Genomic DNA, 24,281 nt, shown 5'->3' on the forward strand with positions numbered 1-24,281 from the left:
TGGAGGTTTTCTAGTAGTTTTCTGAAACATAAAAACATGCAAATCTCTTCCATTATGCCAAGCCTGGGATAGTCACCTTTATTTTCAAAATGCCATAATTCTGAAAAATTACATAGTTGAACCAAAATTTAATCTCATGTTGTCAGATTACTGTCAAAGCCCAGATTGCAAAAGTAACTTTATTGTATTAAAATGGATTTGTATGTTCTCTAAGTAAATGACCACAGAACGTGGCAAAACATTATTAAAACCTTGTATGTTGCTGGGCCTTCGCTTGCGAACAAACTATGCTAGGAGGAATACGAATGTACACATATGAAAGAAAAGAAGATAAAAACTTCATTTATTAATACAAATTAAAACTAAAAGGGTTTGTGAATTCCTAAGTAATTGGACAGTGAAATAGTGTATCAAATAACTCTAGGTTTATAAGAACTTACTCTGATATGTGGTCCCATTTTCTTTAGTTTTAGACATAGCGTTGAATGATAGCTTTTTGTCTATTTTGTTGTTTGTTTGGGGTTTTTTTTCAGTCAGCAGTGATGTCAGCTACATTTGCAAAATTTCATCCCAATCTGGTGGTTGGTGGCACGTACTCAGGCCAAATAGTGCTATGGGATAATCGCAGCAATAAGAGAACTCCAGTGCAGAGAACTCCACTTTCAGCTGCTGCTCACACGGTAGGGTGTGAAATATCTTCAAGGACTGTTCCCTGTTGAGATGTATTTAACCTCTAGGAAACTGTCCAGTGCACTTGATTGATAATGCTTGAATGTTTATATCCATATTTTGCCAATGCTATCACTGAAGAACTGGGCTATTAATAAAAATCTAAGTGTCAGAAAAACAAGTATCAGTTTTATAGGGGAGTATTCTTTGTACCGTACTGTGATCAATCCTCTGTGCTTTGTTAAATGGTGAAGTTGTATATTTTACTGTATATTAATTATATCAGAATTGTTTATTACTTGGAAATTCCTTATTCTGATAGTATTTTACATTTTTTAGCACCCAGTGTACTGTGTAAATGTTGTTGGGACCCAGAATGCTCATAATTTGATTAGTATCTCAACTGATGGGAAAATATGCTCTTGGAGTCTGGACATGCTTTCCCAGCCGCAGGTAAGATGACTTTGGATATATGTAGTATCTATTCCAGTTGAATATATTGTAAAAATTAATCTAAAAAGCATTAATAAACAATTTTCCAACACACAGAATTATACTTGAGGTAGCTTGATAAGTATTTGATAAAATATTTCCCCACTCATGGAATCAAATATTGTCTGTTGATCATTTTGTATATTTTTTGTTGCACTTGTGGTAGTGGTGAACACAATTTTAACAAGAAATAACTTTCTTATTCCTGCCCAATTCTGTACAAGTAAAATATAAAAACAATACCTACTATTGAAAAATCTAAATGACCTTGTAGGTGTTACTTTTTTTTAAAGTTGAAATATTAAGTTGCTGATATTTTCACTACAGGATAGCATGGAGCTGGTTCACAAACAGTCCAAGGCTGTGGCTGTTACTTGCATGTCCTTCCCTATTGGAGATGTCAACAACTTTGTTGTTGGCAGTGAAGAAGGCTCAGTGTACACTGCGTGCCGTCACGGCAGGTAAATACAAACTTTAATTATTCAAAGGAGATAAAAATGGTGAAAGGATGAGTCCCTGCATGGTTTACACTCCTAAAATTATTTATAGTGCATGTTTACTCCTTTGTCTTGAAGGAGTTCAGAATAGCTGTGTATGAATTCCAGTGCACACTTTTTCCTGAGTCAGAGCTTCATTAAAACCAGAAGTTGGAATATTGAATTGGTACTATGCTGCCTTCAGTGACTAGGAGTTGTGTTGATGAGTGCAGAGCAGATCACTGCAGTTTTATTCATTTGAATTGTAGCAGAACATTCCAGACTTTGTATCGGTTCTATAGATAATTGTACAGTAACATCACGCACAAATCTTAAATTGGCTAGCTTTTCACCTGCTGTTCAATCTATTTTGAAATTGTCTGACTGTATCTTATCAATTGCTTTCTTAAATATAATTGAGTGTCCAGGCTTCATTTCAAATACACTTCACCCTTACTGCACAGCTTTTTGGTTCCAGAATACCCAAAATTGTATCACTTTTGTTTAACATCCTTCCCATCTCTTCCCCCCCTTCTTTTTCATTGCTTCTGATAGGAGTCTGTTAGGGATATATTGTTACTGTTTTATGTCTGAACTCTGTGTCCGTAAGGTACATGCAACTTCTCTTAAGTCAGGGGAAGTTTTATGCTCATTCTTGAGGACTGGATTTTGTTCTTTGCACGAATGAAAGTTTTAGCTATTGCTTGGAGAACAATGTAGTTAAATGTCTGGACCGGTACCTGCTGAATGAGTCTCTTCTGTGGTATATTTTGGCACTTAAGGTTAGCAGAAAATAGATGTTGGAGTTAAGGCCCATATTCAAGCCTGGTCTTCTGTGATCCTGTTGTGATGAAGCCTTTTGCAGTGGGGTAACATCCATACAAAGCAGCAAAATCTTCTTGTGGCTATATTTAAATTGCATTTCAGTGCTATCTGTCTGCAGATGTATGGTTTCAAGATAAATTAACCTTGGTTATATATTCTAAAACAGCAAAGCTGGAATCAGTGAGATGTTTGAAGGACACCAGGGACCAATCACAGGTATCAACTGCCATGCAGCAGTTGGACCTGTAGACTTCTCACATCTTTTTGTCACCTCTTCTTTTGACTGGACAGTAAAGCTTTGGACAACTAAGGTAACTTAAATAGATAGTTCAGTGGTTTTCATCGTAGTCCTTGACACAAGGTGGTGCTATATTGTAAGCTACTCAAGAAACTTCAGTAAACTGAAGTCAAACGGTGTGAAGCTGTCTAGGTTCCTAGGCAGCAGTCCTCAAAGAGGAGACAGCTGATGAACAAAACTATAGTTAACAACATAAAGCTTTGCTTTCAGATTGTACATCACTTGTATACTTCAGATCCATTCTGTTCATCCTGTTGCACTTTGTTATCAACAATGATTACAATGTAATCAAATGTAAATCATGTTGTAAAATCAGTTACTTCATATTATGCAGAAGGCAAATGTTTTGCTACAATTTTATGGAGGACTAGGGGATGGCACCAAAACTGATGTCAGTTAAACTCCATGAAGCTCGCAATTGAAATATCTATAATTCCGATTGCCAGAATTACCTCTTTCTTTGTTAGTTTGATGCCCTGAGGAATGCACAGCAGAGGAAGCAGAGTTAGAATCTCCCACTAATAGTCTGAAGTGCTGTCACTGAATTATCATTGGCTTGACTTACAAGATTTTTTTAATGCATTAAATTTATAATCTTACAATATTGGCATGCTACTGATTGTTTTATAGTAGCAGCCAGCAAAAAGGCTGCATGCTTTGGAAAGCATCTCTTTAATAATAGCATTAATTTTTGACTGCTTTTTGCAGAGGCATTTTTTTAAAGTATGTCAAAATGTGAATCACTTCAATTATTGCTGATAATGCTGTTGAGAAATTCTGTATTTTGCTTTACCCATTAGCTTTATAATTTGGAAGTGCAGAGTTTGGGTATTGCATTGTTGTATTTGCTTTTTTTCAGAATAACAAACCTCTCTACTCCTTTGAAGACAACTCAGATTATGTTTATGATGTCATGTGGTCTCCAACTCACCCTGCCTTGTTTGCCTGTGTGGATGGGATGGGCAGGCTTGACCTGTGGAATCTCAACAATGATACTGAGGTGAGGCAGTCAGGTTAACAGTCGAATGTTGCTGGAAGAGTGTTTGTACACTTCGGGGAAAAAAAAATGACAGGAGTTTACCATAGTGATTTGGTTTGGGTTTTGTTGTTGTTCTTAGATATTCTGTAGTTCCAGTAGTTTCTGCGTAATAAGGTATCATTCTTTGATTATGGGGTTGTAACTCAGATGACTCCTCATAATGAATAACTGTGGTAATTAAATTGTTTTACCTGTAACAAGAGTGCAAAACATCTTTCGGTGTGATGCTGATCTGTTTTGTGAAAGTGATTATAGACCTCCCCCAATATGGCCTTGGCAGCCTATAGCTTAACACTGTGAACAAACCTGTTGCCCACACACCACCATTGTTCTGTTGCCATATTACTATTGCCATAGTAATACTGCAGTGAAATTGTAATTTGTTTTTAAACTTAGAGAATTGAATGTTTGGTTTTTCTGGTGTGAGTTATAAACTTAATTATAGTATAAATCTTTACCGAGACTTAAACTTGTTGGAGGTAGGTGAGAGGAAAAACATAACAGATAGTCAGTACTTAAATTTCACCTCCTTAAAACTGCATGTAGAAGAAAGAGCAGTTCTGTAGGAGCATATGGCAGCCTATGGCTTCAAATTGGAATTACCCAGTTCTAGCCTTTGGACAGGATTTGACCTGCCAAAGCAGCTGATTTCATCCCTGCCCTCTGTCATAATCTTTCTTGAGATCCCAGGGCTCCTCCTTGCTGTCTGACTGCATGCATGTCTATGCCTCCTGTCTCATGGGAAGAGTGCAGATGTGCTTTTTGATAGAGGATGTTTGTACTTTGGCCAAAGGACAGAAGATGTGTTATTTTGGTCATGTCACTGGTGATAGCTTAAGGCCACTGAGAGTCTTGGAGATCTATGTTCTCTGCCTCAGTTGAAATGTTCTTCTTTTGATCCAACACTGAGGGACTAGGTGTGTTCTGTAATCTATAACGTATGGAATCCTCATGCATTTTTAGCAATGTATTTTAAATGGGTACAGGTGCCAACTGCAAGCATTACTGTGGAGGGCAATCCTGCTCTGAACCGTGTGAGATGGACGCATTCTGGGAGAGAGATTGCTGTAGGTGATTCAGAGGGACAAATAGTTATATATGACGTGGGAGAGGTATGTATACCATGTATTGTGCAAAGTACATTACAAAACACTCAAGTTACTTTGACTTTTACTCTTATTTAGCAACTCGCTTTTAACTTTTCCCCCCTGTGATTAGAAGAATAAGGTTTAATTTTTATTTTCAAATTAATGTTTCTTTTTTTTGTCTATTTCATGTATTGTAGCATAACTTTTTAGCATGCTATCTGGCAGCCAATCAAAAAGTAAAAGCATTATTGTAAGGCTGGTAAAATAAGGTGAAAGAATCAATGGTTTTGTTTGTAGAGATTTTACCCTCTTTGTAACTGTGGCACATGTGAATTCTGACCATAGCTTGAGAAGTACCGAACAAAAAATTTTGCAGTGAAACAGTCTTGACTTCCTTCCTACAGGAAAGCTTTTGCTATTGCAAGTATGTGTACTGTAGTAGTATGCAACTAATTGATTGGATGAGGACGTGGCATTAGTATTCCCCTTTGGAGGCAGTCTCTCAGTTGGAGATGTATCATGCAAGCTTGTAGTAGTATCATTACGTACTTAAATACAGGATTTTCAAGTTCTGATTCTTTTATTAGTTAGAGCTTTTGATGTTCAGACTATTTTAAAAGTTACACCAAATAAAGGTAAGCTTTTCTATCAGAACCTCTTCTGAACACTATTTAAGCACTCTGCTGTTCAAAATGAGCTCAGTTTTTATTTATCAGCAGGTTTAAATAATGTTCTCTTTGTCAACAGCAAATTGCCGTTCCTCGCAGTGATGAGTGGACTCGATTTGGTCGAACACTGGCAGAAATAAATGCTAACAGAGCTGACGCAGAAGAGGAAGCTGCAACCCGCATACCGGCGTAGATCTTTAGAAACAGGCAACAGTGGTAGACTTGTGAATGATTTGATGCAAATCTTAAAAGTGTAAGCATGTGTCAGTTCAAATAATAGCTTAAGGGAGGAATATATGGATTCAACTATGGACTTTGAAAATGTATTAAGATCACTGAAAATCAGATCTTGCATTGTCACTTTTTATATATAAATTACGAGCACATTCTTGGATTTGTGTAACTTTTAATATAGTTAAATTTGACTTTGCAAGGAACTTCTTTTGCTTAAACACTAACCTGGTGTAAATTTGCTATTGGGCTTCTGAAATTTCTACTTTGTAACAGCATCTATTTCTGAAAAGTAAAAGTTCTGTTTCTAAACTAAACTTCCTATATTACACAGACTAACCTTCATTAGGTAGTAAATCTCTGAAGCATTCTTTAATTTGAACTCAAACTACCTATGGATATGCATGCATATGTTCCAAGTAAGTTTCATTGTTTATATACAGATAAGCCTCAGACTCTGGTAGTGGGTAATATATGTGAATAAAAATTTGTCTGTAGTTACAATCTTATTTGCTAATTGGACCTGAATTAATGAAGTACATATTTAATACCAAGTTCTTTTGTTTGAATTGGTGCATTAAAAAGTGAAACTGATTCACAAATAAATATTGTATAAGCACTTGTCAGCTGCCCTGACCCCTAATCTGCGTCCCTACAGTAGTTTGAGAGTAGAAAGTTCCTGGGAGCTGCTGCTTTCATTTTACTACACACATCACAGGGTTGTTTTCTACCCCCAACCTCTACTTCCTACCATGGCAATCAGCCAAAAGGAAAAAGGCTACTGTTGTCAAATTTTTCTATTCCAAAGATCAAGGAACTCAATTTTGACTTGATTTCTATAGCACGATGATTTGCATTGTTAACTACAGAATGGCTACTAATTTTCTGTATTAAGTTAAAGAAAGAGGTTTTCATTGCCTTTTAACTTTTTTATTGAAACAAAACCTCTCAATGGCTTGAAACAGAATGGAATTTCTGTTAAAGATTAAATTTTTTGAGTACATCTTTCTTAGGGCATTATAAAAATTTCCCATCAAGACTGGTGTTGGGGGGGGCAGTGTTGTTTGGGGTTTTCTTAGTAAATATTCTGATTTGTACTAATTAAGCACTAAACCAGTATTGATGCCTTTAACTTAGGACTCTAGATTTGTTTCTGGTATTCTTAATCTGCTACAAGCTTATCATTTTGCAAGAAGAGCTGTTTTATATGCTTAAAAGTAGGAAATAGGTTTATATTCCTTCATCAGCTTTATGTCCAAAAGTATTCTTACTGTTTCTTTGTTGTTTGGGTTTTAAGTTTGGGGGTTTTTATTTATTTTCTTTTTTTCTATTTCTCCTAACTCAGTTCTGTTATGAGCAGCTTATAGAGACACAGGCAGCAGTAACAGCAGTTCTGTCTTCAGGAGGTTCTCTTTTTCAGTCGGTTTGAAAGTGAAATGTATTTAGGCTTCCATTGGGGTTGGCTTGTCAAAAGTCCCTTCTTTTCAATGCAAAGTCATGCTGTTCCATTTGACATTTGTCTTGTATGTTTTCTTCAACCTTACGACAGCAGCTATCTGTTCAGTTGAGAAACATGTGAACTATATAAAGAACAGGCACATCATGTGATGATTTTTACCCTTTAGGCACAAGAATTCTTAATAAGCAGCATGTTCTGTTGTCTCGCCGTTTTTTGAGGGGGGGGTTGTGTTGGGTTTTTGGTTGTTTTTAGAGTTTTTTTACTGAGCTTGTTACTTCTCATTTAATAATACATTTCCTTCAGACTTTTATTTTCAGAAATCCAGTAGATAAGGCTTTTTTTCAGTGGATTGTGGTGTAAACATACAGGTCGTATGGCATTACTTTTATGTAATTTCAACCTTTTAATAATTTTCAACAAAACTATTCTGTATTCATTCCTGCTTGTGTTCCTCCCTCACAAAATAGTTGAGTACAGGTTAAAAATGTTGTAAAACCCATACCTGCAACATTAAGAGACCAACAGTGATGCTAGATACTGTAAATGATCATCCTGGGAGCCACACTGTCCAGTTTTGGAGCTGTAAGAAATAAAAATGCTATCTTGCATTGTAAAGTCTCCTGAGGCCTTGATCAAGTCAGTCAACAAGCTGTGACTAAGATGAAATGCCAGTGGGTACCTACCATTTTTGTATCTATTTAGAAAAGCGCAGGACAAAATACATAGATATGGGAAAGAGTTCCTGGGAAGCTGGTCTCTAGAAAACTGCACAGAACAGGTAATTCTTTAAACAGGAAAAAAAACGAATAAAGACAGGAAGCCTTCTAATAGGGTTATATATATGCATGTTGCAGAATAGTGATCAAACTCCAAGTTCAATGTATTGTAACCTCTAGCTCACTAAGTATTATTCAGCACCAACAGATTTTGCATCTTGCTTAGGGGCTAGAACTGAAGGAGGGCTTGTCTGTGTTCGTAGTGTTCAGTTTTTAAGAAGCCGTTTCTTCATAAGCTGACTAAACCTCTTCCTATTGGCCTGCTGTCACCTAAGCAAGAAAATAACAGAACCTCAAATCAGTTTATACCCCCGGGATACACTGTACTCCAGGATGTTTAACCCTGAAAGAAACATGTAGAACTAAAGATTAGAGGTTGTCATACTTCAGTAAGCAAGGCTGGAAACCCACCCAGTCTCTTCTCTGGCTGTATGGCTAGTATAACTACCTTTCATCTAGGACTGTAGAAATCTAGACTCCCCTATTCCCTCTGACATTTTTGCATTTAAAAATTACACCAGATCGACTTTTGGCAGACATTAAGCCAGAAATAGTTCAAGCCTTTCCTTTTCCTCTCCTTTTACTTAGTTTTCCACTCAACTGGAAGTCTAAAAAATCAGTTTTGCATATAAAAAGAATATAGAAGTCTTCCCCCCCGCCCAGAATAACCTAATCTTTCAACGGTAAAACAATATAAAAATAAAGAGAATGCCTTGAATTTTTGTTATAAAAAGTTTTTCCATTCTGGAAAAAAAAGCACTCGGAGTAGTAAATCCTGTAAAGATTCTTGAGTCTGCTAATAACTGGCAAATATCTCACTGTGTTTCAAATATGCTACCCTAGAGGTAAGATCTGTTACACATTCAGTATTACCATGTATTTCAAGGGAATTCCTTGTTACGAAGTAACACTGCAAAACAAAATACTGCATGTGCTCCTCTAATTACTGTGTTCTCTTACACTTGCAAGCCAGCACATCACATTTTAATACCTTTGCTGCAAGTAGCAGTGAACTGCATTCCTTCAGAGGCTATGTCCTGTACATTCATTCAGTGGGTGCATCTAATCTTTAAATTTTGATCTGTAATCTGTGGAGGGGGAAAAAAAGTCATGCTGGACAACTTTTCTATAAACACAAAGTGAACTGACTTAAGTGTTTTTAAATATTTTATTGTCACATGATTGTTAACAAAACACCTTCAAAACATTCTGTACATTTCAAACTATTTTGAACTGCAATACCCATTATATAAATGCATGTGTATAGATGCCATGATGTCTCTGTACAAAGATGTACAATATGTACAGTAACATTAAATGCAAGCTGTGCAAGGCAAAGTCTAGGCTACAGATTCATGCCACTGGTTAAAACAAGGCATAGAACCACAGCTTCAATCAGTTCCTTGTGTGCAAATAAACAAATAAATGCAGGTATTATTAATATTAGAAAGGAGTAATTAGATTTGCAAGCTCAGTTCAGCTAGAACAACATGCAGCTGACTGGAAAAAATACAGTACTACTCTTGTGAACTTTATCCATTGCATCACTTTGTTAGGTTGAAACATCTGTTCAGCTGCTACTTTTTGGTTGAGCTGAGGCAATGCCAGGAGATCGAAACTTTGGAAGACATAAACCAAATTTATTTTCTATACCAGCAAATGTAGCTGTAGCAAGTCTGTATCCACCAATGTGCTCAGGGTTAACAGGAGGAAGATCTGAAATTCGAGTTTTTGCAGTAGGTTCTGATCCAGAAGGTTTGCTGTTTGAAGAAAGAAAAAAAGCCTTTCCTTTATTTAAAGTGTTTTCTTAATCCTGAATAACTTTACAAAATCTAGACTAAATACTCAAGGCTTTTGTCTGAGTATGGAAGACTGTTAAAGCCGACCTTAATTAATTCACTTCTATGGTCAAGTAAAGTTGTGAGTTCAGACCACTACTTAATGGGAAATCAAGGCCAAAACTGAAGTTAGTTTTTACTGATAGCTTTGTAAATTCTTTTAACTTCCAGTGACATGGGGAAAATGGACAAAATATCTTGCTACAATGGACATACAAATTTTTTGTAGTGTATTAAAATAAATATCAAATGGCTCTTTATCTCCCCATCTGTTTAGAAGTAGCACACAAGTTTCTCTCAATTATATAAGGATGGGGGGATTTTTTGCATACTGTAATTTTAAGTACAGCTGCTCAAAGTCACCAAGTTTAAGTAGTCCCATGCATGAAAAAAGTAAGGGTTTTTTTTTTTTTAACTTGGCAGGTTTTTTGTGCAAGCTAAAAAGCAAATATTTGACTTACAGGCCTCCAAAATCGACATAAAACCACCTCTGCAGAAGTTCGTAGGTGACCAAAGTAACACCAAACTGGGGTGAAGATCTGAACACGCGAGCTGTTAAGTATTACAAATCATAGTGTCAAACAAAGAAAGGTTTCTCAGGAGAGAAGCTAAACATTTTTAACAAAATGTTATGTTTTTCAGAATCAGACCTTGTAAATTTGAGTCCTTAACAAAGCAAGTGCTAATTTGCAATTCAGGACCAGCCTTAATATTCAGACTGCATTTCTCACCTCCAGCTCCCTTCCAAAAAGCTGAAGGGCCTTCTTCCCTTAGAATCTTTCCAAAGCAGTCAATAACTCCACTGTATGTTGTCTGACCAGCGCGAGCTGCCACTTGCAGTCTTGTCTTGATGACATCAGCAGGGGTTACCAAAGAAGCAGCAGGCACACCTTTTAGAAGAAAACCACATCTAATTTGCACGCAGAATCTTGTAAAGATGAAACGCTTCTAACTGAAAAATACAACTGCAAACTTGAATATTTTTTGCAAGAAACAGTCATTACTAAAAATGCAAGTTCTTACACTTGATGCTAATATAAACTGTTGTTCTTGGGATAATCCTTTTGAGTTTCTTCTAAATTTAAAGACTATAATTGATAGTAAAGAAAATAATAAACTATCAACAGCAATTCTGACATCTTCTAGTGGTCTGTCATTAACAGTAGTTTCAAATAGGTAAGAGGCATTTTTAAATTTACACATATGCTATATACGTAATGAGAGATATCCATGACAAAAATTAGTTGTGCAACCGTATTGTATTTGCTAATACTCTACAACATATTTTGCAAATTACATAGATGGTTGATTTGGGAACTTGTATCCTACGCATCCATTTGTTAAAGGTGTTAATAAGAAAACTACTATTTAAAACACCTATTCTACAGAAATATGTCTGTACTGCTGTTTGGACTGTTCTGTAGGAGAATAGATGCTGCTTACTTCAATAGGCAAGCCATAAAAAGACTGAGGACAATGGAGGTGTTTTACAAGTCTGCTTAGTACCAACAGCGTGATATTAGCCAACAGTGATGGAAGAACAAATCTCCACTTCCAAGGCACCACTCTCAGCTTTCTAGTCAAAGGAAAGGAGAAAGTTTTCAGAAATGTACTCCACAGTATGTAACTGTGTTATCTGAGATATTTCTGAATACTTCTGAATACTGTAAAAATTTCAACCTCTTAGAAAGAGGAACCATGTTCTGACTTAGAATTTTGAAATTTATTTTTACTTCTGTTGAACTTCTACTATTGGTTAACATTGAATTAAAAGTTTAACAAGTCACTGATTTGCACAGGTGATCATAAACTCTCAGAAGTGTTGCTGGTCAATTCAGGAGGTTTTAAAGGAAAACAGAAGCAATGTAGTTAAGCCTACAAGCATACACTAATAGAAAACATATGCAGTTTTTCCTTTATAGGCAGATATGTTCAGACTGTATTCTTCTCTGCAGCACATGCATAACAGGAATAGATGGGGAATTTGAAATCTGCAGTTCAGAAAAGCAGCTTACTGTACACGCTATAAAACTAGGCCTACAAGATTTACACACATTTTTAATACGGTTCATCACTCAGTATGAGTGACCCAGAAACACCAATCGAACAAACAACGAGAAGCTGTGAAATCTGCAATCTAAAATATGAGATACAAGTTAAATAATAACATTTATATGTGCTTCTATGAGTACAGTAAGCTAAATAATTTTCCAGTTCTGGCAGCTCTGCATTACTTGAGAATAAACAGGGCTACAAATCTGTTACTAGTTTCCTAGCTGGTCTCTCCCTTCCCCTCTGGTACAAGGAACATACCAACTGGCAAAGAGCAGGTGCAGCCAAGCTCTATATCTGGTTTTCATCCTAGCAATCTAATCCTCGGTGGTGCAGAATCTGGCCATCTGTATCCACATTTTTAAATATCCATCACTACAGCTCCCCCATCTAGTATTTTTCTACCACTTGCCATTTAGTAAAAACAACTTTTTAATCACACCTGCCTATTCTCTTTATACTAAACATTTTTTGAGAAGCCTTAACATACTGTAAATTTCAGAGTATGATACTTTAACTTCAGCTTCTTTACAAACTAATGCTCTATTTTTAGCAATTACATTTAAACTAAGTTTCTTCTCAGTTATTCAGGAATCCAAAGGTACGTAAGTCATTTTCTTCTTAGCTCTTATGATATCTCATTTTCTGTTCATCAAAGATTCAAATTAGCCTTCAACTCTGAGAGCACAGTAACAAGTAAAACCCCATTGAGACAGACAGATCAAATTTGACTACAAGTTGCTGAGCTGCATTAAGCTGTTTATCCACATTATGCAAATGTAATTAGCTCTCATCAAAATTACATCGCCTCCCACTAAGGATAACAGTGATCAAATTTAGATTAAATCAGATACAATGGTACAGTACCCTTCCTTTATATGGGGCTACTGAATGCATATTAAATATTACTCACTAAAAGAAAAAAATTACTTCTAGAAAACATTCTGCAAAATTACCTGCAATGGCTCCAGCTGCAAGGAGATTAAGCCCTCCCACATGGCCATTTTCATCAGCAAGCATCAGTTTACTATGAGCATAAACAGGAAAGTAGATCGCAGAAAAGGGAATGTCTCTGAGGAAACATGCTTTAGCACCCTGTCACACAGAAAACAGACATAATAATACAAATAAATTTTGTAAATAAGGTTAAAATTGATATCCAGCAAGCAGCCTGAGCCCAAGAAGTACCAACTCTTTTGATCTACCAGGTGAATAACACAGACAATAAAATGTCTCAGGAAACAGAAGATCTAGAATTGAACTGGAAAAAAGAATAAAGCACATCTGAAGTAAGTTTCTAGAATGAGGAAGATTCAAGGTTCATGTCTAATTTCGGTAAGCAATACATGACATCAATCCTGACATCGGTACCTAGGAAAAATACCTTTACATATGATGTGTCCAAATGCGATGAAGAAAGTGACGAAGGTCTGTCCTTACATCTTGCTGACAACAACCCACAACCAAGGAAGCAGCAAGACAAGTCCTTGCATGCCATTATTTCCACCAAACACAAAAGCATTACTAAAATATCAGTGAGGACTGTAAGACCTCATAGTGATCTCTACTGATTGTCATCTGGTTGACTGAAGAAGCTGCACGGGAAGGCTAGTAAAAAGAAGGTAACCATCGCAAAATGGGAACCTTTTAGTCAAGGGAAGATACAGGGAGACAAAACTAGCAGCCTATGTAGCTCCTGGCCACAACCTGACATTAAAGAGTTCCTTAACCAAACTTTGCATGCTGTAAAAACGTTGGAATATTCCTAATAAAACATATCTAATATTCGTCTTTTAGTAACTTCAGCCATCAGTGTGTTACCAACTAAAATAACTCTTTCTGTACAGAGCTCAAATAAGCGCTTATATGTCCAAAAATCTCATTTGCATACCCTGAAAGCTCGCATATTACAGAAACACCACTCCTGGCCTAAATACCCAACCAGTATACTCCAAGCCAGCAGCCTGCGCACAATGGACCCACCTGAGGCCAGTCACCCAGTAGTTATAATAACGGACAGCACACATTACAAACCCTACGTGGCTTAAGCAGAAGACCTGATAAAGAGAAACTCGTCCCTTCAATGATTTTCATGCAGATACTTTATGCTCTAAAATGAGTTCTTACAGTTATTCACAAATGATAATGCAATTTTAAAGAACAGCAGAATTTTTAGTAAGCTCCATTGTTTAATTACTGCAAACAGAAATGGTAATTTTGTCCCATGTACCAAAACACCTGTGATCTTTAGGAAATGTAATGGTCATTAATCTGATCCACCAAATTCAAAACAAAAGCTCCAGCTCTAAAAGTAAATTTGCACATTTTTATAGTATTATTGCAGGTCTATGGACAAATCATGTAAAACCATTTTTTGTAAGTGCACAGCTAATGTAGCTGCTGAATTTACGTATTACCCCTTGCACTGGCAGAAGATACAAGAAGAAATACTCTTCCTTGTTTAAGAAAACCAATAGCTTCTGCTCCATTACATCTGATCTGTAATGATGGTAGTAAGTGTACCTGCAGGGAAGGAATCTGTTGACTGGTGTTCTGCTGAAGTACAGTACAGTATGGGCTTTTTTTTAGTGGAATTTGTTATTGACAAATCCCACCACTTAACTTCTTAAAAATCTGAATCCTACTAAACTCCACTACTGTTTCACTGCCGTCAAATTATTAAGACAAAGAAAATATCCTGCTGCAAAGATAACAATAGAGATAACAGAGATTCAAAATAAACGTAAGAAAAACGCTCAGGGAAAGCTAAAGAAACTCTTCACAAAACCCCACCAAATGAAAAGATCAGTGCCAGAAGGCAGCAGGTCTGCAATACAGGGCTCCCTGTAGCCTGGCATAAAAGCCCAAAGGATAGAATGGGGGAGTATTTTTTGTATCCCACTGCCATTAATAGAGAAGTGGGTTTTCTTCAGTTTTCCACCATGGGGCTGCCCTGCAGGAAGAGATTGGTTTTAAAGTTAAAAGGTTCCTTTGTTTTTAACAGCTTTTGTTTCAACAATGTAAAAGTTTAGCATAAAAGATAAAAAGATGAAAACACTCAAAGCAGAAATACATACCTTATAAAGACCAAGAAGGCCTAAATCTTTTATAACAGAGAGGGCACTGACTCTGGGTCCTGTAGTAATTTCTCCCGCTACCTGCAACCGAATCTTTACAATCTCCAGTGGATTAGTGAAGATGACCTGGGAAGCTCCTGCCTGTAAACCCAAAGAAAAAGAAAGTAATTGCATTACTAGAGCATGTGGTGACAGGTTGACTTTTGCTAGGTGCTGAGTGCCTTCACTTCTCACTGCATTGGCTGATATGTAAAAATATATGAGAGATATTTAATAAAGCACCTGTCTGGAAGCTAAATGCCTTGAATCAGAAATCATGGGTTTGTACAAAGTAAAATTTTAAATTTATATGTTTATTGTCCACAAAGGTGGATTAATTCAGTTTGTCTCTGCTTTTGTCCTTGACATCACTTTCTAGAAGTTGTGACTGTGTTTAAAGGTCTATCATCAGATAGTACACAAAATACTAAACTAAAATAATCATTATACTTGTGCTACTAGAGCATCAAACACATATAAAGAAGACCTTATGTTTATTCAATAATAATCCATCACCAATGTGTAGACATGTTATTTGCATTTAGTGGTGATGCTGTTTAAAAGGTAAATTTGCATTTAATGGTATCATTTTAAATTAATAGAAAAGGTGTTTGGAGTTTTGTTTAGCAGCCTTTAATTGTCCTAAGTGGAAACAAAATATAAAATTTAAATAGGAAGAGTAACATTTCAAAATATGATACCAGATAGAAACAGAAGTCATGTCTTTCCCTGAGCTGAGCATGACAGATTTTACATGCAGGAAATATTCTGTTGGCAGTGCTGAAGGACTATCTTGCGTATTTCCTAGCAATAGTGTTGCAGAGCAGCTTCAGATTCTGCACTTTAACCAAAGACTTTCAAAGAACTATGTATCAGATTTGAGAGAGATTCAATCTGACAGTTCAGTTTCAGAAGCATGTAAACCTATTCAAAATTATATGTTTAGATTTCTCCCTGGTTTGCTGTAGGTACTACCATTCACTTCTGGAAAAGTGTGTGGTTCATCACCAACCAGCTAAATTTTACTAAGCTTTCTTTTCCCCTCTTCCTAAGCCACCTTTTTTCATTTAAAAATTAAAATAACTTCCTTAAAATTTATGGCATATAACCACTTGAATACAGCCAACTTTAAAAAGCATTTCTTCCACAATCTAAAAGCTCCCGTTAATCCTGATCTATTCCTCCAACCCATCAAATCCTAGTGAAGGAAAAAGATGCAGAACATCTGCACTTAAGGCTTTTTTCCACTTCTAAATTGCCCAGGAAATAAACTCTCTTTGTGATGCTGGGAGTGTGTGTGTGTGAAGGAAAATCAATAGTCAGCACCTCCTGGACAGCATGCATGGTGTTCTTTGCTGATTGATTCAGAGCTAACGAATGTGAATCCTTTCTGCCTATAGCACAATCTTCCTCTCTCCAGCAGCAGGTAGAATAAACTTGAGATTAGCCCTGAAGCATGTCTTTCTTAGAAGTTGGTAACTTGAATTATTCTAGACTTGAGACAAAAGATCATTGCAAACCTCAACAGCTCTTACTGAGAATGACCAAGTACAGGATGGGGGGCATCAAAATCTTCACTGACCAAGCACCCGATACTTCACTGAACCTTTACTGAGCACATTGCCATTCTTTTATTGCAAGCCCCATTTATTACTTTACTGAATACTGACATTTAAAATCATCATTGTTATGGCTTTACTAAAGCACTTTGACCCAAAAAGTGGGAGATCAACGCCTGCTTTTGATTAATTATCTCCACTGTAGTAGTTACTGTGTTTAACACTTTCCACTCAAATCATCAGTCTATGTTGTTGATCTTCGTTTTATTCCCTCACTTCTTCACCTCTCCGGAAGAAAATCAAAGCCTACATTTTTGTGGACATTTATTGCAACCATCAGGAAGATTGGTGGCACTTCCAGACCAGCCAAACTGATCCCATCTTCTGTTCCTTGGACTTAATGCATTGTGTTTACTCAGTTACTTGACACCACTCATGTCCAAAGCCATTCTTCAGACTCTCTTTACTTCTCATCTCACCTTTTCCTTCACAGTTCAGACACACTTATGCATGCAAAGTGAAATGGCTGTCCTGCCAGGCAAAGTCCCAATCTAAATAAAACTTATAAAATTCTCATCTGACAAGTTCTGTTAAACAATAACCAATTTTTTTGTTTGTATTGCATCAAACAGAAAACCAATTTCAAAGGTTTAGCATTTCCCTACATAATTTTTTAAAACAATTTTGGTAGATAAAACATTAAGCAGAATGTTCTTACTACATAATACAATGCACCACACAAAAAATTCAAATAACTTTAAATTTAGACACTAAGCTAGAAATTCACTCCTTCTAGACAACCCACCTGCTGCCTGCCTATTTAATATGCATTCTTTGTTTACATATATATGTGAAATTCCATTTGTTATTTTTAACATTATAAATTAGCACATCCTGCAGAGCAGCCAAAATAACTCTTCCTATTTGCCTAACACCCACCACAGAAACACAAATAGGCCAATTTGTAAACATTTCTATTTTCTAACCTGAATTCAATCTTCCTGCAATTAACATTTTCCTCTCCTAGGTGCACAACTGCCTACCTTTCTGTTAAAATCAGCAACAACCCTCTTCTGACACAGAAATGAAAAGAGAAGACTCTAAACACAACACATTTTAATAATCTAGTAGCAATACTAATTAGATAGATACAATGTTACAAATGATATTGTTAATACATAATTATATATTATGACAATATTAATATTATTAAATGACTTGATGATTGGATTATTGAGCAAACTAAAATATAAGGAAAACCCTAACATATGCTTATATTAGCAGTAGAAAACAACTTGAAAAGCTCTTTAATTACATTAACACTTTGAACATTGAGTATTTACAGTGTTGGCAAACTTCTCAACAGGCAGCTTTCTCAGAAAGAGCTGTAGCTGTCAAGATACCCAGTTAAATGCGCCCTATTAGCAATATGTACTTCTATCCAAGTCTTGACATTTCATACAGTTATACTTGGAGCTCGGCAAACTTTTCTGCACAGCAGTGATTTGATTCACGTGAAGAGGGGCACTGAATTGACTGGAGTTGCATGAATGAGTTAGGTCCTTAGACATATCACAAGTACAGATAAGACAAGCAGTGACTTCAATACAGAACATGTAGCACAAGAAAACTCACTTTTTCATCGTGTATTTTTTTTTTAATGAATACGAGGGTTGTTCTTTGTTTGTTTGTTTTTTCAAGTAGATGGTTGCCTAACTATCTGATGAAGACTGTGTAAGCCAGAGGAGAGTGCTGCCTGGGGGGCAGAGGAAGAGCGCTCCCCAGAAGAGGGTGCAGAGGAGAATGACACAAAGGATCTCCAAATAAAAATGAACTGGCAGCATGCAGGGTTGCAATACAAATCTCCATGCTTCTGTGCAAATCATTTGCAATCATCGTCATTCTTTTTTCAAAGTATCTTACTTCAGCTGTCAGCTATGTATGTTAAATACACGTGCACATGTATATACACACAGAGGTATACATTGCAGTCCTTGAATTTCTTTTGGAGAAGGTGCACTAAATCTAGATTTTTTTCCCCCCATAAAAACCTCCCTTCACACAGAAATTACAACAGACACTTTAAAAAAGGTTGACAAATTTGTTTCTGAATGGAGGTTATTCATACACATCAAAAATACCAGTAATAAAAGCTTCTACTTAACCTTAATGTCATGTAAAATAACTCTACAAGGAGCAAATAAAGGAACTAAATCTGACAGCAAAGGTTATGAGAGAAAAGATGTAGTTTGAGATCCCACAGCAAATGCCCCATGACATGCCAAAGGCTGAAGGAAATACACAAATGACCCTGCAACATGAGACCTCTTGCCCTTTCCAATTCCACCCGAGAGGCATATGCTACAAAGGGGGAGAGGCCTATTTCAAGCCCTTCCTTCCTTCCTTTTTGAAACCACCACATCCTGGACCACAACTATATCCCATACAAGCAGCTAAAATAAGATGTTACTTAAAACAGTCCGGTTTAGAAACATCAAAAGAACTCGCACTTCTTTCTCAAGGCAAAGCTGTCATTGTTCATGCACCTACAGTAAGTTTACTGTCTCTTTTACTGAACAATAAATTTCTCCCTAACTTTAAATGTCCACAACAGAGATCAAGATAAAGCAGTGAAGTTTAACTCTGCTTCTAACTTCATCCGTTTAAAGTATATTAAAGGAAGTAGAATATCTTCAAGATTTTGAAGAAAAAGTAGTCTGACAGCTACATTTTTGTGTTTGTTAAATAAAAACAGTAACATTCCAAATTATTTTTTCAAAAAGAAATATTTGACACATTCCTATTTACCTGATAAGCCTATGTACATGTTTGTGTATATGTATGTATAAATGTATAAATACATACAAAAATTATTTTACAAGTATACCAAAATATTTAGATTAAATGTTAGATTTAATGTTTAAATATATAAAAAATTTTAAATCAGTTGTAAATTTGGACCTCTGTATATGTATGTGCAAACACACACACCCCCACACACACCCCAACCTCTAATCGTCAACAGATGCATTGCCTACGCCTCCAAGAAGGGTTCTTAGACCCCTTCTGTCTGGCACCCCACATCCTCCTCCTCCTCCCTGCAGCACAAATCGGAAACATCTTTCAGATGAAACAGGATTCATCCATTCAAAATGCTAAGCACCATGCACGTTGATGGGAAGAATCCATTTCTTCCTGTGTAACTCACAGGAATTACAGCTTAAAATCACAGCATCTTTGTCTACTCTAACAGTACTTATGAATCACTTACCTAGCATTAGATGTCTACTTCAACATCGCTTCCCAACTGAGGATGAACAGTTGCCCTACAGCACCTTGCCCTTCAAGATGTACTCAATGCATCATGCATGTAAGTTCCTTTGAGAAGAACTGTCCATATCAGGTATGCGCTCTCTGCTTCCCCAGCTGCTGTCGGGATACAGGAAAGCATTGCCAAAGCCTCACTCAGCCCCCCTGCAACTCAAAGCTAATGGTAACTGAAAACTTCATTGGCAGAATGCCAATGAAATGTAATTCAATTAATTACAGTAACAGTAGGGAAAGAAATTGTTTTCTCTGAATATGCGTAAGCGCAGATAGTGCTGTTCATGATTAACAAACCAGCCTACTCTTGGGAAGGTAAGAAGATGGGATATCAGTTTCATCCATCAGGGACCAGAGCCGTTTCATTGACAGGTATGACGTGACCACTGTAACTGAGCTGTCCCACGTAGCTGTTCTAGAGATTTCAAATACAGCTATAGCTTGGGAGCAGCTGGGAATATTTGGGCTCTGACAGAGCAGGCTCTACACTTCTCAATGACAGTTACCTTGCCCAGTGGCTAGCAGGTAGGTTTCAAGAGGCACAGGGCACAGGCTGCCTGTGGGAGGTCCCTGCCCTGCAGTAAGGAAGGAAAGACAACAGACAGGCAGCTGACCATACAAACAGGCCACTGCGTGGGCAGATGTCTTTGTTAATGGCTACGAGAATGTAGACATTTCCTTTTACTGGGAACTGGAGTTTATTCCGTAACCTTACAGGAGCTGAGAATAATTGGAGCCTGAGAAGCAAGATTTTGGCCAAAGAGATCCATCCTCTTGGAGTTACCGTTTCTGGAGAAGGCACATTCCTGTGGGTAGCCCCTTTGCTGGATGGTACAGCACTTTTTGCAGACACTCCAGGGCTATACAGCCTACACAGGTTCTCTTGAATCACTACCGTCTTCATGTCAAAGGTTTTACCGGTCCTCATGTGTCTTAGAAGACTGTAACACCATACGTAGGCTTTGATACGGCACTGCCACCCAGACAGGAGAATTTGCTAGGTCTGCTGGAGCCTTTCCCAGGCTGCCTCCACTTCCTCACAAGAATTTTTTTTTTTTGTTCCTGGTTGAGAACTGTGGCATGCACACTGTGCTTTTGTACGGCTCGCAAGAGGGTGGGCCTTCAAAAGGTCAGGAAAGCCTCTGCTGTAAACTATAAAACGGCTGAAAATACGGCTTGCTCATCTTGCTCATCCACTACCAGTTCCATACCAGAAATTATGGTTAATCAGGAGAAGGTTCAACACTAAACACAGGCAAGTGATGGTCAGAGATAGTAATAAGTACATCTCTGAGAACTACATATGGGTACAATGCTGTTTCTCCTGATGTTACGACAAGGTGAAAAGCATGTTTTGTATTTAGCCTATATTTATAGTGTAGTATTAGCAAAATATTTAAGTGTCAAACAATAAAGAAAACCCACAAAAAAACAAGTTACCCAAATCCAGATGCTGAAAATAATTTTGGCATATATAAAACCCAAACAGTCCCACAGTAACCCATCATTTTGTACTAACAGAGAGAGAAGGAATAGAATAAAGGAAAAACAAAGAAACGTAGCATCACCCAAACAGAAAGTCTTGCATGCCCCTGCACATAGAAATGGACTAAGCTTACTTGTGGCACTTCCTAGGATGTAACTGTTGGTTATGTCTCATTTTGTAGAAAAACAGTATACAATGATCACCAGAAGGGCGAAGATCAACACTATTTCCAAGTAAGTCAGCATAGAAAAGAGCTATCACAATGAGGATGAAAAGGACTGAGGACACAATGAGGATGAAAAGGACTGAGGATGCAAAAGAGAAAGACTAACATATCAACTTGCTACTGCTTTAGTGAACTGATACTTTCAGACTTTTAGAATAAACTTTATAGGCTTGCTAATAAAGATTCTGGTATTTAGGAAGAAATGAAATTGCTAAAATGGAACTAAGCAGCAGTACAGACAGAAAAGTCATCAACTGGCAAGATATCAGATGATCCAGAGGACGCTACAAAGAAATGAACATCCCTGAGGATGCTAAACTGTGGCAAACTCTTCTCCTACAAAGGCCAACTTTGTTTAAAATTCTCCCAGACTGATTGAGATAAGTATTATCTTGAAAAAGGAGGTAAGAATATCAGCTAAGACAGTCAGCTAGAAGAAAGGGCTGTGTTTGGACGGCTTATAAATCTGCTCAGCTTCACAGAAGCATCCAATTTTCTGAAAACTTATCTGAAACTCAGATTTCTCCCCAATTTTGCACGTTCACTACAGTAAGACAATAAAGTTATTTCCAAAAAGGAGTACCTACCAGGAAGTGGAAAAGCCTCTAATGTAGATTGAATTTAATATTACACATTTCAGTACAAAAGATTGTAAAATAATAAAACTGATTATCAGATGTTTGCTTTTAATTATGAATTTAACCACAACACAGAGAACAAGACTAATGAATTATATTCACTTCTGTTATAAATGACCTGTATGTGCTTTCTGTGTTACTGAGCTTTCCAGAAAAAAGGTTAGTCTTTTGCTAGCTATACATCACAGCTACTTTCTCACATTTCTCAGAAAATAAACTTTGTACACTGACAGGTGAAGACTCAAGCATGTACCAGGCTGCCAAATTCAATCAGGCAGAACTATAAGCAGCCTCCCTTCAGGGCTGCTTCTTTGAATTAAAAGTTTGCAGAGGTCAACAACCTTTCTGCCCCAGGTTTTGTTGTAAGCTGAGGAGGTTTTATACCAGCCTGTCAGCCTACTCAAATGGAAGTTATTAGTGCTCACCGCTACAAAAGAAACCTAACTCAAGCCTTAAACATTTTACAGGGTTAACAACTGTTGGGGAATCCCACGAATGAAATTAGCCAATGTGCAAAACCAAAAAATAAAAAAAATAAATCTATCATAATACCAACTCAAACCACTTACAGATTGCTAAGAGATCCACTGAATTACATCCCTCAATCTCAACAAAAACACAATTTGTTTTTGATCTGTATTTAGATGATGGATTTAGTTAGTGTCTGGAGTAATGTAGCTACATTTTATACAAAGTCATTTAAAGAGAAAATTCACTCATACCTGTTATCTGAAAGATAAGACCACACTGTTCAGTTTTTCCACATTTTCACAAACAGAAAAATTTCACATATTGCAAGTTGAAGAGTGTATTTCTTTTCCTTCTTAAAATCTCCAGCAAGAAATAGATTTTTTAAACTGTTCTAGCTCCCCCCCCCGGCCGAAGGAAACTCAAACATGATGTCTATAATCCATTCTCAAAGACTACCTGTACCTTTCCAAACTAACCATGAACGTCAACCCAAGCAAAAGTATAGCAAGGGAGGAAAGGCATCCTCTCTTTCGCCTTTTGTGAATAAAGCCACGGCTGAAACTGAAAGTTAGAAACTGGGCCAAAAGAAGTTGTTCAAGCACATAATTCCAAGGGAACTCAACTCAGAAGTATGCAAAGCCTTCCAAACAGAAAAAGTACTTTTTTTAGTTCTTGTGACTGGGAGAAAAAAGAACAGTTCTGTTCAAATAGACAAAGCACACCCATTAACTGTCATTCCAATTATACTGCACATGACTGAGAATCAATTTTTCCTAGGAACACAGGACGGATACTTACACAGCCTCCAGCAAGGACCTCTGCGGGGAGTGGAATGGAACCATCTTTCTTAGTAAATTTGTCTCTGACAAAGTCATTAACCTAATAAAGATATGATACATTACATGCAATTTTAAGTTATTTTTCCTCCTTATTAACATATATCAAGTACATCTGTAACCATATATATTAGAGTGCTTCTAAGTGGTCATCTTTCACACATTTTAGGAAATAAATCCTGTGTATGTTAACAAACAAAAGGATGCCAGGAGAATTAAAAAAAAAAAAAGATACGTACAGTTAGCTTAATAGCCTTTTCTGGAGCAACACCTATCAGCTGCGGTAACAAGCCTATAGAAACAAAGACATCATAAGGCAACATTATCTTCCTGATACAGAAACTAGTATTTTATAAGACCTCTACAGAAATGCCTTTCCGCACATGGGATATCCTTTGAGGTGGACGGCATTTATGTATGTGATGCTGCTAGAGCACTGCATATTCATACCAATGCAATTTTATATTAAGATTTCTGTTGACAATTGTAATGAAAAGGGTGACCAGATCTGCCTTCCACAACCAAGTCAAGCCTGATGCTGTTGCTGTACAGAAGGAAAAAAAGGGTAAGGACTGAACATACACTTTGGATATGTCTACTACATAAGAGTTAGTTTGACTTTTTTAGCCCTTAATATCATTTTCCCATAAAACTTGCAATTACTTTTTAAAATAGGAGAGTAATTGTGAGATATACACATGACTATGATCAATT

General features: G+C 36.9%; 2 protein-coding genes across 4 annotated transcripts in view; one reads left to right on the plus strand and one right to left on the minus strand.

Annotated features, from left to right (window-relative positions):
* The window catches only part of DYNC1I2 (dynein cytoplasmic 1 intermediate chain 2), a 28,915-nt gene extending 22,784 nt beyond the window's left edge, over positions 1 to 6,131 (plus strand). For both annotated transcript variants that reach the window (XM_059820061.1, XM_059820062.1), the window contains 7 exons: positions 534 to 680; positions 1,009 to 1,122; positions 1,489 to 1,622; positions 2,629 to 2,773; positions 3,620 to 3,760; positions 4,786 to 4,911; positions 5,635 to 6,131. In XM_059820061.1, coding sequence (XP_059676044.1) covers positions 534 to 680; positions 1,009 to 1,122; positions 1,489 to 1,622; positions 2,629 to 2,773; positions 3,620 to 3,760; positions 4,786 to 4,911; positions 5,635 to 5,748 — 921 coding nt within the window. In that variant the 3' untranslated portion in view covers positions 5,749 to 6,131. The remainder of the gene's footprint in view (positions 1 to 533; positions 681 to 1,008; positions 1,123 to 1,488; positions 1,623 to 2,628; positions 2,774 to 3,619; positions 3,761 to 4,785; positions 4,912 to 5,634) is intronic.
* A 3,039-nt stretch (positions 6,132 to 9,170) lies between these two features.
* SLC25A12 (solute carrier family 25 member 12) overlaps positions 9,171 to 24,281 on the minus strand; it is a 50,586-nt gene continuing 35,475 nt past the window's right edge. For both annotated transcript variants that reach the window (XM_059820358.1, XM_059820359.1), the window contains exons 12-18: positions 23,807 to 23,859; positions 23,530 to 23,610; positions 14,989 to 15,129; positions 12,868 to 13,006; positions 10,591 to 10,749; positions 10,321 to 10,411; positions 9,171 to 9,781 (exon numbers count right to left, since the gene is read on the minus strand). In XM_059820358.1, coding sequence (XP_059676341.1) covers positions 9,592 to 9,781; positions 10,321 to 10,411; positions 10,591 to 10,749; positions 12,868 to 13,006; positions 14,989 to 15,129; positions 23,530 to 23,610; positions 23,807 to 23,859 — 854 coding nt within the window. In that variant the 3' untranslated portion in view covers positions 9,171 to 9,591. The remainder of the gene's footprint in view (positions 9,782 to 10,320; positions 10,412 to 10,590; positions 10,750 to 12,867; positions 13,007 to 14,988; positions 15,130 to 23,529; positions 23,611 to 23,806; positions 23,860 to 24,281) is intronic.

The sequence above is a fragment of the Gavia stellata genome, chromosome 8 (genome assembly GCF_030936135.1).
Source record: "Gavia stellata isolate bGavSte3 chromosome 8, bGavSte3.hap2, whole genome shotgun sequence".
Taxonomy (NCBI): Eukaryota; Metazoa; Chordata; class Aves; order Gaviiformes; family Gaviidae; genus Gavia; species Gavia stellata.